Below are 13,703 nucleotides of genomic sequence, written 5' to 3'. Positions count from 1 at the left end.
TAACGTGAACTCATGTGTTTTGCCCATAGTCACCACGCTGGGCAGGCGGGTTGGTGACCGCAGTACTGGCTTTGTCGCACCGAAGACGCTGCTGCCCGTCTTCGGCCTGTGTATTTCAAAGCCAGCAGTTGGATGGTTATCCCGCCATCGGTCGGCTTCTTAAGTTCCAAGGTGGTTGTGGAACCTTGTTATCCCTTAGTCGCCTCTTACGACACCCACGGGAAGAGAGGGGGTGGCTAAATTCTTAGGAGATCAGAACCAGAGACGACATTCTCCCATCTATTTAATGGTTGAAAATAATTTTATATTAACTATATGTAGTATATACATACAGTATGCAGCCTGTAGAAAATGCAAACGTTGGGCTGTATTTTACTATCCTGACATAACTACTGGTTTGACAGCTATTTGACAGGTATACCTACTGATATACATATATACCCCCATTTCAATAAATAAATCTTACCTCAAAATGACCGCTGACTCATTGCGAATACGATAATATAGGGTTGTTTGTTAAAAGTGTGGTTTGAATGCCGATTGGCGAATACAATACAGCCTGGCAAGAAGTTCTTCAGCCAACTCGTTCGCTTCAGCCTGTAATATCTCACTTCTGGGCGCATAGGCCTGTACCCCATGTAGGAGAAGAGCAGATCAGAGCTTAATTCACCACGCTGCACCAACGCGGGTTGGCGGATATATTCTCTACAAGGAGTAACGATCGCCATCAGGTGTACATGATAACAACCGGGACCGACGGCTTAACGTGCTTTCCGAGGCACGATTCGGAGACCTACAAGAACTGCACAAACACCAACCACAGCAAACACCTGTATGGCTAACAAAAATGTTTGTAATGTGCGGGGTTGAACCCGCAACCGCCAGCGTAACAGCCACAACAAAAGCACTGCTGCTGTGACCGTTGCGCCAACGCGGCAATAAATAACACAAATATAGTAGGTATATTGTATTTTATATCAATTAAAAAAAAATATTAAAGACGAATCGTGTCTAGTTAAGATACGTCTTAGACCATTGACATTTATTACTTCCAGATTGCCAGACTCGAAGCGGGATCGAACCCCACATCGAACACCATCTTATTTACTTAAACAGAAAATGTGATAATGTCAAGTTTTATTGCTAATTGACTAAATACAATGACTATCTATCGATCAAGATTGATAAGTTGATTGTTGTGCACATTACGTAAATACTCGTACTAATTAAATGTGTAATTATTGCAGATGTATCGCTTCAGCCTGTAATATCCCACAACTGGGCATAGGCCTCTTTCCCCATGTAGGAGAAGGATCAGAGCTTAATCCACCACGCTGCTCCAATGCGGGTTGGCGGATATATTCCCTACTATGAGTAACGATCGCTATCAGGTGTACATGATAACAACCGGGACCGACGGCTTAACGTGCTCTCCGAGGCACGGTGGGGAGACCCACAAGGACTGCACAAACACCCAGACCACGGCAAACACCTGTATGGCCAATACAAATGTTTGTCATGTGTGGGGATCGAACCCGCAACCGCCAGCGCAACAGGTACAATCCATGGCTGTGACTGTTGCGCCAACGCGGTGGCAGATGTATCGAGTAACCGCTAATCCGGCTTTATTGGTGGTCGGAGATTAGTCGCAAAAAACCTCGATTAATTGGCCCAATACTTTACGAACTATTGTATGTCCACAAAAAGTAATGTAAATGAAAGTAAATGTAATAAATATTATCTTTATCCATTGTCGTAAAAGAACGTGTCATATTGAAAAATTTCTTTGCCGAATTTATACTAAAGATACAACAAATTTAAGCATTAGAACTCTTATGATTTTTTCCCTTCTCTGTAAGACAAGAACAACCGCTCTGCTACCTGTTGCCTAAACCACCGACGGTTGGCAGTTTTCCCGCTCGGGATGGTTATTTGTATTTGTACAAAAAGTTGTTTCCGGTTTGGATATATGTTCTTGTAGGTCTCCCCACCGTGCCTCGGAGAGCACGTTTTCCCGTCGCCGATCGTTACTCAAAGTAAGGAACATATCCGCCAAAATTCAGTCGAATTGAGGACGTCCTCCTTTTTTGAAGTCGATTGATAATAAATAAACAAAAAACGTTCTACGATGCTCCTAGAATTTACATCTACCTATGTCTGGAAGTACAAAACAAATGTATGCCGTCAGCGGGGATCAAACCCGCGACCAGCCAGCCAGTGCTGTGACTAATATGTCGCAAAAAAAGTTAAAAGATGGTATAGAGCCATATTAAATTCGTGATTATGGTTTCGAAAAATTTAATTTAAAGTTACGTGTACTGCATGTAACTTTTGAAGCTAGAACTATAACGATTTTTACCTGGCAACTTTTGACTACGTAAACAGAGGTTTTAACGTAAAAAAAACTCTAAGAGTTGATGTGTAATTGGTTGGAATGGAAGCTAGAACTATAACGATTTTTACCTGGCAACTTTTGACTACGTAAACAGAGGTTTTAACGTAAAAAAAAACTCTAAGAGTTGATGTGTAATTGGTTGGAATGGAAGGTATAGTTCAGAAAATTAATAGTTATGTAGGTAACGTGTTATTACGTGGGTATAACCATAACACACAATTAATAAAAAATAATATGTCGTTATGTTTTAATATTGCAACAGAAAAAACTGTGAATTTTTTTATTTAAATACAGTACAGGTTTTATATTTAAATAAAAAGTCACCCATTGTTAAAACTGCAAACCATATATTAAAACTGCAATGTGTTAAGATATAAATGATTATGAATATATATCTTCAAAATAAATAGGTAATTGTACTTATTATAAATAGTTCACGATATGAATAAACAAATACTGTATAAGGAACAATTATAGCTCTGGCAGCAATGTAAATTATAATATCGCATTTGTTTGTGCAACATTGAGTAGGAAGACACGAAAAATTAATGACACATAATAATTTCATGAATTATTGAAATTTATTCAATGTTATTAGCAAACAATGATAATGATCGGGAAAAATTTGTCGGGTTCACTAAGCGTAAACGCTTTCGTTTTCGTAGGACGACCGGAGAGTCACGTTAGTTCTACACCCCGGGCGCGGATCGAGACTGCTCAGCGGTCTAGCGGTTCAGTCGCTACTCGGACACCCACTACTGTCCACGCCTTCGGACAATGGTAATTGCGCGTTTACGGTTCTAGTGATCGATATGTATATCAAGTTAATTTGGGTTGCGCTTGTAACATTCTTTATACTTCAAAGCGCAAGTGGAAAAAGATCTAAGAAAAAACGCATCCAGATTGAAGCCGCAGAATCAACCCCGCAACCGAATGTACTAACATACTCTACGTTCGGTTTTAATGATGTTGGATCTTACAATGGTTTTGTCCCGAGTTCCCCTGACTACGCTAATTACCTCACAAGTAGTAAACAGGAGTCTTCGACGCGATTGTATGCTCCGGCATTTCCTTCGGCCTTAGATTCTACAGGATTGGGTAGCTACTACGATCCACAACCGGACATAGGATCTTTTAGCATTAGTAGTGATGGATACCAAACAAATGGTCAATTATATCAGCCAAATTCACAGAACGTTTTTACATCTTTTAATAACGGTGACAATAATAATAAAAACAAGGACAAAGAAGCAAACGATTTATATATAAATGTTGACAGCAATAATGCTCCTATTTACGGAGCGAAGATATCTTCGAAAGGTAAAATTAAGAACTTTGATAATTTTAATCATACAGAATACAATGTATTTGAAAGTATGGCTGGGGCTATGAATAACGATTTAAAAAATCACAATAATAATTATCCTAACGTGGCATCTTTATCTCCTTCCTTTGACAGTAACAAATACTTAATGATATCGTCGCCAACATCACAATCATCATCATTGAAATTTCCTAAAATTTTAGATTTTACTAGTGTTAAAAATTATTATCCTTCCAGCGTTGATGTTAATTTCCAAGAAAGTAATCAGAAACCTTTTAATTCCGATTTGTATAGTAATCCAATCAATACAAATGTAAATCCTTATAAAAGCTATGACTTTAAAGATGAGCAACTTTATAGAAATAAATTTAATTTTAACGATGAAAAAGTAAAAGATGAAAAAGATAAGGAAAAGGAAGCCTTTATTAAAGAAGATGAGTCTGATATAAAAATTAATTTTAAAAATAACAGAAATAAATATACAGATAAAATAAAAAATACAATATGGATCCAAAATAACAACAACAACGATCCTAAAAAATCAAAGAACCCAAACAAAGGTTACAATTACTCAACAAATTATAGCAGTACAAGTTTTAGATTTGATACAGATGCGCCAAAAAGACCGTTCAACAGCAGTATTGATGAAATTTCTCCAGCCAGTAGTAATTTAGATTTCGTGGATTATCAGTTCCCCGAAAAAGAATTTTCAGGACTAAAACACATACAAGACACAAAGTCTCCTTTTGATACTGAAAGTCATAGCATAATTTCCAATAGCTTTAATGAAAAACATAAACTTCCTGAAGAATATTTAAATTCTTTTAAAAATTTATATTCGACTACACCTTCTACTACATCTCTTTGGGGAAACATATTTAAGACAACTGAGTATTCTTCATCCAAAAATCACTTTAAAAAACCTTTTTACAAGGATGAAATTAGTGATGAGATAATACATATTCCAAAAAGATATCAGAATTTAAAATATGGAAAGTTCTTTGATAACAAGTTTAGCGATTTTTCGCTTTCAAATACATACAAACCTCATAAATTTAATGAGGATAAAGAACAATATGATTGGACAAAAGAAGATTTTAATACACGATTTAAGTCAGAAGAAGATTTATTGGGATTAAGAAATCACGATACATCACACCCCTCATACATACCGACATACAAGCCAAGCTATAATGATTTTGCCGAAGAAGTGGATTACAAGAAATTAGTACAAAAATGGCGTCAAAATTACTTAAAATCAAGGTACAGAGACTCTAATCGAGAATTTGAAACCTATGCATCGGAAACAAAGCCAATCCACGTACCTCTTCCTAAACCTTACCCGGTAAGTAACTGGTAAACTGTTTACTGAAATAAAAGATTGAATGTGTGCACTGGCTTGGAATCCTTCAATTGTTTGAGAGTCATTTATGTAATTAATCAATAAAAAACACCTGATGGAATGCGGATCGTGTAAGCAGACTTCTCGCGTCGCGCACTATTTTCTTCGCTCGTAGTCAGTAAGATGAATCGACTATGTGATTACACGTTTTGTAGGTGAAAACTTGAAATTTAAAACCACGATCCACTTTTGATCAGATATCTTTATTTCTGTAAATAGAAACATCTATTTATAACAAGTTCTATAGTATTCTAAGGATTATATTAAATTTATTTTATAATTAAAAGTATATATATATATTGTATATGTATATTATAGTATAGTTTTATAATTAATTACGCGCGCGTTAATTTGCGAGAAAATTAAAATCATAAATATGTATGTTGACGAAGAGAAAGACGGACAATGCGGTACTGCCCTATCTTGTACAAGACTAATCACTTTTAATATTGGAATAATGGTTATTATTTATTATAATTATGTCATGCGCGGTTTCATTCGTGTTTATAGTTAAGTACCTACTACTAACATAATTTTGTTATAAAATACCTACAATCTCCCTTTAGAAACATGAATATCTTAATAATAATTGTGTTTGCAGGAAAACGAAGAAAAACCGACTTCAATTATATCGACAAGTAATATAACGTAGGTAGACGAAAAAATAGTCAAGTAAATACGCATTATCAAAAATTACTCCAAAAGTTGTAATCAGATCTCGATGAAATTTAAATGTAACTACATCATAAACATCGGCTTTCGATTAAATTAAAAAATCATTAAAATCGGTACACCCAGTAAAAAGTTATGCGGATTTTCGAGGGTTTCCCTCGATTTCTCTGGGAGCCCATCATCAAATAGTTAAGACTGTTGACACTAGGCGTGGTCATTTTTATTGACTTTCTCATGTATTAGACTTGAATGAATAAGTAGAATTATAAAAATCATGTCATGTAGGAGCACGATATACATATTGCATGAAAATACTTTTAAGAACTTTCACTATCTATGTATGCACGTACATTTGGCACATGATATTGGTTTTGGTTCTATCGCACTTTACTTCTCTTTCGTAATCGACTTACAGATAGAAGTTCCGCGTCCAGTAATCGTTCCGGTGCCGCAGCCGTATCCTGTAAAAGTTCCGATACCGAAACCGATCGCCGTGCCGGTTGTCCGGGAGATAACCGTGCCAATCGAGAAGCCAGTACCGTATCCGGTCTTCAAAAAAGTTCCTTATCCTATAGAGAAGCCTGTGCCTGTGCCTGTTGAAAAACAGGTGTGTTCAGTTGTGTATTTTTAATTCATTTAAAAAATAATTAAAGTTCATCTTGTATATACTACTGAATTTTTCCTCCAACGCTAGACCGATTTTAGCAAAATTTTTGAAGGTTTGGATTAAACATTAGTTTCCATCAACGTCTGTCGGGGTGCAGAGTTTCTTATGTATTTCATAAGATCTTACTACTTTGATAAGTATAATACCTATTTTATTAGTGTAATGATAAGTATATATCTGATGTGAAGACACAGTTTATGTAAATAATATGTTACACAATATCACAAACACGAGCACTGAAACAGTAAATATTGTGAGCACGATTATGTAGTTACAATTATATTACCTACATCTGCATTTGCTTATTGTGTATAATATTATATCTTTTGTATTTTTGGTATTATGAATTCTAGAAGCAGTCGATGATTTGTGAGGAACGATTAAATATCATTTTTAAGGATTAAAATTTTAAACAACCTCACATGATGGTAATGTTTGGCTTAGAATTTTAAACATGTTTAATCATGTGTTATTGATGCATACATCCAATAGCTTTTGTCACTTATTCCATTAATTTGAAGCATTAAGTTATATTGGGCTAAGGAGAAAATGCAAAAGTGATTGATATTGCATAATCCTATGGAGGTGCCTGGTAAAGACAAATTTTGATTTCACTGACAATTTTTAAATAATTCAAATACTTAGTCAGTTTTATTTATGATTTAGCCAGCTTGAAAAAGATCCTGAGAAAGTTGATTTATTGATGGAAACATTATTTATTAGGACTTAAGTAAGAGGAGAAAAATAACATTATATACGAAGTTTGTTTTGAAATGATTGAAAGCAATTACTTTACTACTATACAGGTACAAGTGCCAGTAAAGAAACCATATCCTGTGCATATTCCACAAATAAGGCCAGTGTTTCATCACACGAAACCTCATGATGACAATGATTTGGAATCAGACGAAGACGAGTATATTCCTCGCCCCGACTCTAAAAGGCCTACTTACAAACGTCAAAAAAAGTAAGTACAACATAAAGAGTTTACTTTTAGAGCGCTTTAACATCCGACAATATGATATTTTGCAGCATAATAGACTTACAAAATAAAATTGATAAACACCTCACTACAGTACAGTGTCAAAACGTTACAAATTTTTTTTCACTTAATTAAAAAAAAGACAGTTTACAATATATTTTAATTTAGAAATCACTAAACAAATTTTTTATTGTGAGACCAACATCCACCTAATTATTTATAACTAGCCGATCCGTGACCAATTCGGTGGGCGTTAATTATTATTTTTGTGATGCAAAATTTTAAATGACCATGAGTACACATTTTTTCTCAGCCTTTTCTAATACATATACTTTTTGTAAGTTTATTGGATTCCAAATTGATACTAAGTATTCCACCTGGCTTCTTATAAGAGATTATTATAAGATTAAAAATGTTTTAGAAGATTTAAAATATTTATTAGCACGACTACAAAACCAAACATTTTAAATGCTTTGTTAATAATACTCTTTATATGTCCACCCAAATGCAACTGTGAATTGAGTAGTATACCTAAGTTTTTAATGCAGTTCATATTTTCCAAGGGGACATCCCAAACTGTACGAGAAATTGTGATCCTTATTATACTTATGATCCTTTTCTTTTTGAATGTATCTGTCTGTAATTGGTTTGTATTACAATATTCAGTAAATCGATCCAAATCATTTTGGAATCTTAAGTGATCAAAGTAATCGGTGATAGTGTTGTAAATTTTTAAATCATCTGCGTAATGAGAGTAATTACAAAAGAAAAAGCATTTTTCTATGTCATTGATAAAGGGTACAAAAAAGTGGATCGAGTATAGAACCTTGGGATACGCTGGAAATTACTAAAATAGTATTTGATTCGAAACCCCGGACAATATATCACAAAATTATGCTATATAAAATGACGAAATTTAATAGGTACTTGTACCCTTTTTGCTGGTACCTGGTATCTGACAGCTATTATGAGTTAAAATTCATATTTGGCCTTCTACCGGAGAAATTTTCGCTCGGATTATAATGATTTTGATGTTATGCATAAGGTAATCTGTGTAAAAAATTAATACTTTTTTTCCGTCATGGCAGCGCCATAATAAATAACACCTCGCCACAAACGTTTATCTCCGGGTTATACACACTAATACACTATGGATGTACATGTCTGAAATAAACGTTTATTATTATTATTATTTGCTAAATTAATTGAAATTTTTATCTAATAAAGATTTTTCCACCTGTCTAGAAAGTGGGATTTACTTAAATTTTAATATTATTTTTATTAAATCTTAAATTTTAATTAAAATTTTGTAAAATCTTAAACAATTCTAGATTACGAAAATAAAATATCATAAAAGTACACTTAATAATGTATAAATATATGACTAAGCTAAAGTGAAGTAACTTATTAAATTTTATTTGAAATACCTAATTTATTTTTTACAGTACTCGTAGCCGCCCACGCGTTCCCTCCAAGAGACCATCCCGTATGACTTACCAAGATCGTAACAGGAAACGCGTGCCAAACAGAAGACCACCTTTACAGCATCACAACCAAAGACCGAGAAGACCTTACTCCTCAGAAACTCGAGCTCCACAACGTTACCGGGACGATTTCGATGAATACGACAGTGATAGTGAATTTGAAAACTACTGTAAAAGAACTGGTAAATGTAAATAAACGAAAAAACCGGTATAAGACTTTATATCAGTTTAATATTAGTGTTCCGTACTGACTGCTAGGTATAAAATATTTAATATAATGGTTTTTAGCTAACCTCTTCAATAAAAAAACTTTTTATTGCATTTAATATAAATAGCATGAGTAATTAAATAAATTGTTTTATGTGAGATTGAATATAATGACGTGTAAAAGCAAAAATAATGGGTTTGAGAAATTTTACTAGCTGGTCGATTTTATCAATTGCACGGAACTTAGCAATTCTAGATCTGTTCGTAACATTATTTATTTAATGTTAAGTAGTTTATAATATTAGATATACATAATGATTAAAACATGCATTTTCTCAGTAATGTAGATATAGATAACAAGATTATTTATTTATACGCGTGTCTAGAATTTTCCATGCCATGTTGTTTTCAGGAAGGTAATGTGCCAAAATTTTATTGTATTTAACTGTGTGGTCCTTAAAATTACAATTTCTTCTTAGCTTTACTTTTATTTATATGTATGTATTAATTACTAAAACATTATTGAAAATACCTTTTAATTGTTAAGCAAATACCTTTGTTATTGTTGTATTGTACATAAATAAATATTGTTAATATTAAAATTGTTTTAATATTTAACAAAAAATATTACAATATTGAGAACAATTAGATAAGATTAACGTATCTAACTCAGAATAATAAATAACAAAGAATCCCTCATTAAACATTAAAGTTATCGTAAATATTATCGTAAATCCGATAAAACGTAGAAATCCTTATTGTCAGAGCGCACGCATGAGATCAACGCACGGTCGCGCTTGGATGCGCACTTTTCCTAACGCTCTGCTAAACAAGTCTCATTCCGTGTTAATTCTCATTGTGTTATAAATATATCAATATTGAAGTAGAAGAAAATATATTATGATGCTTAAAACTGTTTTTAATTACCTTTGTTGGATATAAATAAATAAACAAAATTAATTGTCCATTTTTCTTTAAATATCAAATACTTATGTAATAGAGACATATAATACTAGGTTATTCCTCCGAAAATAAAAATGAAATGAAAGTGAAGTATATCAATATGTTTAGTTGAAAAATAATTAACGCGTAAAAATACAATAATGGTTTATATGTACCTATATTACGAAATATATTCATAACTAATAGATCGTTATTTTGTTTGTTACGCCTGGAGCAATAGAATAGAATTCTTATTTATCTGCATTTGATCTATTTTGCTAAGAGTAATGCTTGCGGTAGGGAAATGAAAATGAAAAAATAATATTTTAATAATATTAATTAGTCCTCAGGTCAGGGCTAGCGGTTGTTTGTCACGAGTTCTTTGTAATTTTGTGACCGTTTTTAGGATGGGATGCCTTTCCCTACGAACAAGGTTGTGCAAGAAATATACACATCTAAGAAACATTATAATAAAAAAAATTATTTTTTACATTTCTTACCGCTGTTACGTCATTTACTGTTGAAGGTCATCGCTTACTGTCGTTGGGTAAAATTTACCGTTTATTCCACTTTGAACAATTTTTGAGTATCTTTATACTTTATATTATAAATTTTGTTGATTGCTCCTTTAAATTTATTATAGACACTGCCTTTGCCAGTAATCCAGAAAATTATACCGATGAATCGGCATCGTCATCGGCTAGTAATAACCGCTTAGTAAGCGAGTGGCTATGTCGTTAATCTTTTTTTTGTCCATGTTTTTATTTGTCTTATGGCTTTAACACAAGGAATTTCCGACGAAACTTCTCAAAAACCCATACTGTTTTAAATATAAATTTTAGTAAACATCCACTATATAATTGGAGATAAATTTTCCAGTTATTAGCTTATAGGTTTTCCCCAACCCAAAAAGAGCAACTGGATCCCAAAAGTAGTAACTCGATTAATATGATTTTTTTTATTTTTATTATTTATATTCGAAAACTTGCCATAAAAATACAACAAAATTTGGGAACCTGCGTTCGTATTAATTTATGATCAGCTACCCGTCAGTAAAAGTCCCGTCTAAGTTTAACTGAGGTAGGTCACAGCAGGAAATATCCTGTTCAAAATCTGGAACTGCCCGATTATGGTACCACAAACTTACAGAAGATCACAGCGAAATAATGCTGCTTTCAAGCAATGTTGTATTGTTGTGGTGAGTAAGCTGACTAGAGCTTACGGGGGGAATTGGGGGTAAAGTCTGCAACGCGCTTGCTATGCTTCTGGTGTTGCAGGCGTCTTTTCTATACGCTACGGTAATAGCTTACCATCAGATGAGCCGTTCACTTGTTTGGTAAGTTTTCACCAAATTTCGTAAAAAAAAATTTTCTTGTAAAAGATAAAAATTAAAAACCAAAAACTTGGTTGAATTTTTCACTTGGATTTTGAGGTTATGTGAAGAAAGTGTAAATACAAAAGTTGTAGATCTTCTTAGTACCTACAACTTTGGAATTAATTTTTTTTCCATAGATAGATTTGTAGTTTAGTCGGAAATCGAGATAAACCGTTTTTTACCCTTAAACCCCCTCCCCTACTTCCCGACCTCAAATCGCCCGTAATTTATTTTCCTTTCATTTTCGTTGTATTCTCTTTCTTTTACTATATATTTACTATATATTTTTTTAGTTTCAAAAGCTAAAAGTACTAGTCAGACATCAAATTGTTATAATTTTACTGTGAACAAAAGTGAACGAGTTAGATTAATTATTTAGCATTAACATCACAAAGTAAAACCATGTCATACTGGGAAAAGAAACGTAAGTAGTGCCTTTGTACAAATATATATATACAAATAATAAAGTTTTTTTTTGCATTTAGAGTTAAATTATGGAATATCACAGTCATTACTAAAACAGTGCAATAAATTATTACATAATTGTATTTGATCGTAAACGAAAAAAAAAACCGACTTCAATTACATCGACAAGTAATAAAACGTAGATCGACGAAAAAATAGTCAAGTAAGTACGCGTTATCAAAGATTACTCAAAAAGTAGATATCAAATCTCGATAAAATTTAAATGGCCACATGATAAACATCAGCTTTCGATTAAATTATTTTTTTTTTCTATCACTAGGTCGGCAAACAAGCGTACGGCTGATGGTAAGAGATTACCGTAGCTTATAGACGCCTACAATACCAGAAGCATCGAAAGCGCGTTGCCAACTCAATTTCAATCCCCCCCAGGAGCTCTGGTCACCTTACTCACCAACAGGTGAACACACTCAACCAAAAATTATCAAAATCGGTACCCAGTAAAAAGTTATGCGGATTTTCGAGAGTTTCACTCGATTTCTCTGGGATCACATCGTCAAATCCTGGTTTCATGGTACGAAATTAGGGATATCTCCTTTCCAAAAAAAAAAAAAGAATTATTAAATCGGTACATCCAGTAAAAAGTTATGTGGTATAATACAACGTAGGTTGACAAAAAAAGGGTCAAGTAAAAACGCATTATTAGATATAACTCGAAAAGTAGTTGTTAGATCTCAAATAAATTTAAATGGGACCAAATGACACACACCACCTTTGAATTAAAAAAAAATTGTCGAAATCGGTCCACCCAGTAAAAAGTTCTGAAGTCACATACATAAAAAAAAATACAGTTGCGTTGAGAACCTCCTCCTTTTTTGGAAGTCGGTTAAAAATACTACTATTCATTTATCTTAGAGTCAAATTCAACGGAAAAACGTTGTTCAAATAAATATTACGATAAATATTTATGATCTTAAATCGTTGTGGCAATTTTTGTTAATAAACTGGCTGACCCGACGTCCGTTCAAATAAAGTTTAAAAAGTATTTACGTTTACGAAAATTTTACAATTTTTCATGCAATTTTCTCTATTTCTCATTGCATAAGAATATCCTATAAAAGATAAGAAAACGATACAAAATTAATAAAAATATAATATCTTAAAAATTAGCAGCATTGGTCCAACCGTTCTCGATTTTTTCGCTTAGCAACACATTTAGCAATACATTATTGTTTTATATGGAAGAATAGATATAGATGATATAATAAATAAGGAGATATTTTCATCTTATGGTAGGATTAATTTTAGATAGTGAATTTTTCAATATAGTAATGACTGCTTTAACCTATTACCGTTTCATCAAAAATCTATTATAATTTTTTTACTAATGCTCTACTATTTTGCTCTATTCATTGTTTACTAACACATATTATTTAACGCCAGCAGCTTTATCGAATTAGTGCCGGTGGGTGTATAGATCACGAGGATGAACCTTGAATTACCTGAATCGAATTTACAACAGAGTCAGCGCAATCAGTGTTAAACTTGACACACTAACGTTCTGTACTATCTCTATCACTTTGTATCTTCAATAAGCAACAGACAAATCTATTAATAAAATATTTTTTTCATTCGCATTTGTATATGTATGATGAAGATCGTTTGAATAGATATAGCAATGTAGTATTATTATAATAAAGCACATTGATTTCCTATTCTCCTGTGCTTAACTTTAATAAGCAAACATTTTAGTACCTCTTTTAAATTGAGAAAAGCATTATCTATATCAATTTCAAAGTATATAGAGTTTTTGTTTATATTTAAAAGTTG

The 13,703-nt window shown here is 33.0% G+C and overlaps 1 protein-coding gene across 1 annotated transcript; it reads left to right on the top strand.

Annotated features, from left to right (window-relative positions):
* Positions 1 to 3,024: 3,024 nt before the first annotated feature.
* Positions 3,025 to 9,735, top strand: LOC123654540 (uncharacterized protein DDB_G0292186-like). Its single transcript, XM_045590438.1, has 5 exons — positions 3,025 to 4,203; positions 4,246 to 5,064; positions 6,209 to 6,400; positions 7,267 to 7,427; positions 8,888 to 9,735. The coding sequence occupies exons 1-5, from the start codon at positions 3,208 to 3,210 to the stop codon at positions 9,120 to 9,122; spliced, it is 2,403 nt and encodes an 800-aa protein (XP_045446394.1). The 5' UTR covers positions 3,025 to 3,207; the 3' UTR covers positions 9,123 to 9,735.
* The last annotated feature ends 3,968 nt before the right edge of the window (positions 9,736 to 13,703 follow it).

Source organism: Melitaea cinxia, chromosome 6 (genome assembly GCF_905220565.1).
Source record: "Melitaea cinxia chromosome 6, ilMelCinx1.1, whole genome shotgun sequence".
In the NCBI taxonomy this organism is placed as follows: Eukaryota; Metazoa; Arthropoda; class Insecta; order Lepidoptera; family Nymphalidae; genus Melitaea; species Melitaea cinxia.
This window is presented reverse-complemented; position numbering and strand designations above follow the sequence as displayed.